Below are 5,785 nucleotides of genomic sequence, written 5' to 3'. Positions count from 1 at the left end.
TGGTGGGCTACAGTCCATGGGATTGCAAAAAATCAGACACAACTGAGCAACTTCACTTTCACTTTACTTCGCCAACAAAGGTCTGTCTAGTCAAAGCTATGGTTTTTCCGGTAGTCATGTATGGATGTGAGAGTTGGACCATAAAGAAAGCTGAGCACTGTAGAACTGGTGCTTTTGAACTGTGGCGTTGGAGAAGATTCTTGAGTTCCTTGGACTGCAGTAGATCCAACCAGTCCATCCTAAAGGAAATCAGTCCTGAATATTCATTGGAAGGACGGATGCTGAAGCTGAAACCTCAATACTGTGGCCATCTGATGAGAAGAACTGACTCATTGGAAAAGACCCTGATGCTGGCAAAGATTGAAAGTGGGAGGAAAAGGGGATGACAGAGGATGAGATGGTTGGATGGCATCACTGACTTGATGGACATGAGTTTGAGTAAGCTCTGGGAGCTGGTGATGGACAGGGAGGCCTGCCTTGCTGCAGTCCATGGGGTCGCAAAGAGTCAGACACAACTGAGCGACTGAACTGAACAAATAAAAATGGTGTCTCAGTGGAGACTTCATTTGCCAGTCTCTTATTATGAGCGAGAGTAAACATGAGTTGGTGATAGACAGGGAGGCCTGGCGTGCTGCGATTCATGGGGTTGCAAAGAGTCGGACACGACTGAGCGACTGAACAGAACTGAACTGAAACATGATCAGGGCTACCACTAGCAAAGGTAGACTCTTTCTTCAGAATTACAAAAAGGCTGCCACTCTTTGAAGATGAATTACAGAAGGCACTCTCTCTGGGTGAATGCAGAACTTGTTGAAGTTCAGCTCCTATCCAGGCCCCATAAGCCCGGTGCCTTTGTGGGACCCGCAGCCAGCAACTCTGATGATGAAAAGAATTAGATGCGCCTGGGCCCAGGTGGGAATATCTCAGAGGAGCCTTGGATGACAAGAGGGGACGTAGCATCCAGGTAAGGGCAGGACCAGCTACGTAATTTGCAGGTCCCTGTACAGAATAAAATGCTGGATTCCACATCATTGACAATTTTGCGATGGCTGGGGCAGAGCTGTAAACTAGGTGCAGTGCCCGCTGGGGCTCTGCCTGGGTCACAAGCTCAGGAAGCCAGCCCTGGGTGAGGGGGTAAGTGCCCTGAGAGTCCCACTGGTGGCCAGTGTTACAGTGACCCACCTCTGGGCCAGCAACATAGGAGAAGAACGTATCTCACAGGAGGCTTGGACTATAGACCCCCAGATGCCAGGAACAACACTTCTGTTCTTTCCCAACAGGCCAGCAGGAGCTGCTCTTATCCAAGGTGGGAGAGGTGGAAGGCTGGGTTTTACTTGTAATAATAAGCACAGATGGAGGCAAGCTAGGCTCTGTACTTCACATCCCTTTTGCTTTCCCCTCAAGCCCATGAACTTGGGATGAAAGTGATCTCCATTTAGATGAGGGTGTTAAGGCTTAGGGAAGCGGCGGTGGGGATTTGGCTCAGCCTGTCTGGTACAAAGTCTGTATTTCTAACCCCGCATACGCTACTGCCTTGTACTAGAGTGTTCTTACACTAGAAGCGCCTGTGAGCACCCCGACCCCCCCCAGCCCCCGCACACACACACAGTTTGCCAAATGAATTGCTTTATTCAGAAGAGCCAACCAGGAATGTAGCCGCTACAGGTAAACATGACGTTGGACTTGATTCAAGAGTAGGAGTTGGGAAACCGTCTCTGGCTGCCCAAGGAAGCAGGGGGAAGGAGCCAGCATACATGCCAGAACTTTGAGCTTCTCATTCTGGACAGAAAGCTTCAGTCTGGGGAGGAGAAGCGCTCCTGGTTGGTCTCTAGGGTGGGCGAGGGGTTTTCCGTCATTTGCTGGCAAATGTGGCTAGGGTAGGAAGTGGGGTGCTAGAGAAGGAAACTCGGCATTGGTTGGCAGGGTTTCCAGGATGAAGGCTTTTCAGCACTTGGGGGCACTCCCAAAGCACAGAAGGTTGTTGTAGTATTGGAGTTTTTTATTGTAGGTGCTCCGGTTTTTATCGAAGCAATCGGCAGCTCTTTTATCACATTGACACAGATGGCGCTTACAGTAGTCCTGATCGCCTGAAATCACAATAAACTAAATGTAGGATGGGGGTTTGTTAAAATTCTATGGATTCTTGTGTGAATTCTAGGGGAGAAGCCACAGTCCTGTTTTCCCAGTTTCTAGTCTGGAAGAAGCACCGATATCCAGGTATTTCTGACTGATGGGGAGACAGAACTCCTGCCCTCAGGAAGCCCACACCCGGTCTCATGGGGTACCAGCAGTCATGCCCTGGGATGCTGTGAAAAGCCTTGCTGTTAGACGCTGTCTCTTTCTTTTCCCCAGCAGGTGTGTTCAGGTCCATAGCCCCTGGCCCCTGGGCTCTGGGAATGGGTCTTGATGGGTGAAAGCCAGTCATGGTCATCCCTGCTTCCTTAGTTATGATTAGTGTCTGGGGAGCACGTGCTCTTGCCCTGACCAGTGAGCCCCAAGGGAAAGTCTGTGGGGCACTTCCAGGAAGGATGAATTTCCTCTCTCCAAGAGAGAGATGTGCAAAGGGAAAGCCTCTTCTGTAGAGTGACCCATAACTCTCGGAGCCCTGGACTGTGCCTTGGAATCACACTGCCAACGTGGCAGAGCAGAAGGCTGGGAAAGGACTGGACCCCTGGCAACACAGCAGAGGAGCGGCCCCCGCCCTGGCACTGCCCTCTCCCAGCTCTCTTACAGGAGAGTCAGACTTCCTCACTCTCTGCGCCTCTGTTAGGTGGGCATCCAGAGCCTGCTAAAGCCACAGAGCCCTGTGGCAGGTCATGATGGGAAGACATGATTTCTGATCTTAGAGACCTCAGGCTGTTGAGGAATAGCCTGTCATTTCTCAGAATCTCACTCATGGGTCAGTAGGTCTGGGGCACTAGGCAATCCCTTCCAGCCACCACCCATCTCTCCCCTCCACAGCCAAACTTGCTCCAGAACTTTGTCTACACTCACGACCTCTCTTCACTTCCCACCCACCTTCCAACCCGCTCTAATCTGGCTTTGCCCTCACAGATCCATGGAAGCAACTCCCACTGAGGTCCTCAGTGGTCGTTCTGCCTCTAAACCCCAGGAGCCCAGTCAGCCCTTATCCTGGAGGACCCCTCTGTAAAGCTGGCAGCTGTTAACCCTCTCCTCCTGGCCCACCCCTCGGCCTTCTTTTCTCCTCCCTTCCTTCTCTGACTGTCCCTGCTCTGTCTCCTTTCTGGGCCTTTAAACACCAGATGGGTGGGTACCTCCTCTCTCTGCAGCCGCCTCCTGCATCTGTGTCCAGACTTTCCCTTGAGCTGCCAGTTCCTTCATCCAGCTGCCTTCTGCCCATCTCTCTGGGTGTTCTGGAAGCTTCCAAACTCAACATGCTCCAAATGGAATGCCTCCTGCCCTCTCCTACCAGGCCCTCCTTGGTAGAACCATCCACACAATGGTATAGCCAACCCAACAGCTCCCAGGCACCATAACCAATCCACCACGAAGCTCTACCAATCCGATCTCAAATGCATCTCGATGGCACTCTCCACCGCTTGCACCCTGACCCACCATTGCTAAAGCTCAAGGGCTTCCTGTCTCTCGTCTGCATCATGACAATGGCCCCCCAGTTTCATCTGTGATCATCTGCCCTCAGGTGAAATTCAAGTATGATTATACCACTCCTTTGGTTAAGAGCTCCCTAATTCTTTAGGACATAATCTAGATACAATACGGCCTGGAGACTTGACCTAGCCCCTTCCTGTCTCTCGGGCATCATCACTCACCGCCCTGTCTCATCCTCACCTCTTCCTTCAGCAGCACAGAATTGTTGCAGTTCCCTCTGGCCCCTTGTCCCTGATGTATCCTCTTGTAGGGATGCTCTCAATGCTCCTTCCCCCGACCCCTCTCAGCCTTGAAGACTCAGCTTGGAGATCACCACTTTCAGGAAGCTTCCAGGCTTCCATGACCCTTAGGCTGTGTTCAGAGCCCTGACCTTTTTCTTACTTCCCATCTGAGACTGTCATGTTAGATTTTGATTTTCTTTTCTTCTCAGTCCCCTATGAACTCCTTGCGACAGGGACACGGTCCCTTTTTTCTAGCTCGGATGCCCAGCGCAGTGCCTGGCCCCGCGGACAGTCAGTAAAATGAACAGGCGAGGCTGGGTGGTGTTGTGGGTCTCTTTTCTTACCACAAACGATTTGGCCTCGTTGGAAAATAAAGTTGTAGCTCTGGAAGGTGGTATGGCATCCACGTTTTCTTAGGTTTTCGTAGCAGCAGTCACGTGCCCTGCAGCACCTGTGCCAAGACGGAGCTATTGGGGCTGCCTCCCAGAAGCTCCCGGGATCCCAGTGCCCTGTGGACTCAGCCCCTTGGCTCTGGGACACTGGAATAGTTTACAGCAGAGCTTCCAACAAGCTGGCTGCTTTTTAGGCCGGGACTTTCTGGGTTCTGTGCTGATGGGACTAAAGCAGGAGGCTTCACCTCCCACCCACATTGGGGCCACAAGTGGGCAGAGGGCAGGGAGGGCTGGGGGTGGCCTCACCGATCTGTTGCGTCCTTGGGGGTTCCTCTGTTACCCGCACCACAGTGGCAACCATAGAAGCCGTAAGTGGTCAGAGGGTCCTTTCCTGTTGTGAACTTGATCATTTTCTGGAAATCTGCCAAACTTCCATGGCCCTGCAGCAGGCCTGGAAGGACAGCAGCCGGTGATGGGGCCTGGGACCCTGTGACCTCCGTCTGCCTCTCCCTGCCACCCCCTTGCCCCCACTTCTGAGAGAGGGCCAGACGCGGTGGGAAGGGAAGCCGGGGGCTGAGGGTGCCTCCCTCCCTGGGCTGAGCCCCTTGTGGCCAGAGGTCAGGTTCTTACCGATGGCCATAATCACTGCCAGCAGCAGGAGGGTCTTCATGCTGAGGGTTCTGTGGGGGAGAAATACAGACAGACCAGCCTAGATCCTCTAACAGGCGGTCCAGCTTCTGCCCCGGCCCCTGCTGTCCTGCTCACATTCAACGATCCTGATGGAGGGACTCTTTAAAGGAGACCACAGACATGCTCTTCCATCCCAGGTGGGGTCCAACATGACTGCCTTCATCAGGCACACAGGACACGTGCAGGGGGCGCCTCCCAGCTTTGTTACACGACTCACTGGTCGAGACCACCTCCCCCCATGATACACTGCTGAGATGGCCATGCTCTTCACCCTCCTGAGAGTTCCTGGGGGGCTGTGACCAGGTCACCCCGCTAAACTGGGAGATCCCAGAGGTTGTAGGCTGTGTGTCCCCCAGCATACGTAGCTTGCTCACCCCCACACTGGAGTCAAGCCTTGGGAATTCCGCTCATGGGATCGGATCTGCAGTGGTTTTCTCCAGAACCAAAGCAGCACCATCTCTTTCACCCTTACACTTGTATATGCACAAATGCACACTCACACACACTTCATGCACACACACACACACATTCTCTGTGCTCATCTACTAGTGTGGGCATCCTTTAAGGAATATATTCAAGTTCCAACACAACACACCTGTGCTCACCTGCCCTCTGGTCTCACCAAATCAGGCATGTGCAGGCCTGTGCTCACACCTGTACACACACACACACACACACACACACACACACACACACACTATAGCCACTCTTGAAGTCAGCCAGTGATCAGGGACTGGGTATTCATTTCTGGCTATTTACTTCTCAGAGGATCCCAAGTTAAAATCTCCAAGTGACCACCTTGTTTATTCTGAGCTCCAGTTAAATAGCTGATCCCTCTGGAAGCTTGGGGGT

The 5,785-nt window shown here is 52.7% G+C and overlaps 1 protein-coding gene across 1 annotated transcript; it reads right to left on the bottom strand.

The window, feature by feature from the left end:
- Positions 1-1,944: 1,944 nt before the first annotated feature.
- Positions 1,945-4,913, bottom strand: LOC138076603 (phospholipase A2, membrane associated-like). Its single transcript, XM_068968844.1, has 4 exons — positions 4,874-4,913; positions 4,550-4,694; positions 4,196-4,302; positions 1,945-2,087 (listed from the first exon to the last, which is right to left on the bottom strand). The coding sequence occupies exons 1-4, from the start codon at positions 4,911-4,913 to the stop codon at positions 1,945-1,947; spliced, it is 435 nt and encodes a 144-aa protein (XP_068824945.1).
- Between the last annotated feature and the right edge of the window lie 872 nt (positions 4,914-5,785).

Source organism: Capricornis sumatraensis, chromosome 3, assembly GCF_032405125.1.
Source record: "Capricornis sumatraensis isolate serow.1 chromosome 3, serow.2, whole genome shotgun sequence".
NCBI lineage: Eukaryota > Metazoa > Chordata > Mammalia > Artiodactyla > Bovidae > Capricornis > Capricornis sumatraensis.
This window is presented reverse-complemented; position numbering and strand designations above follow the sequence as displayed.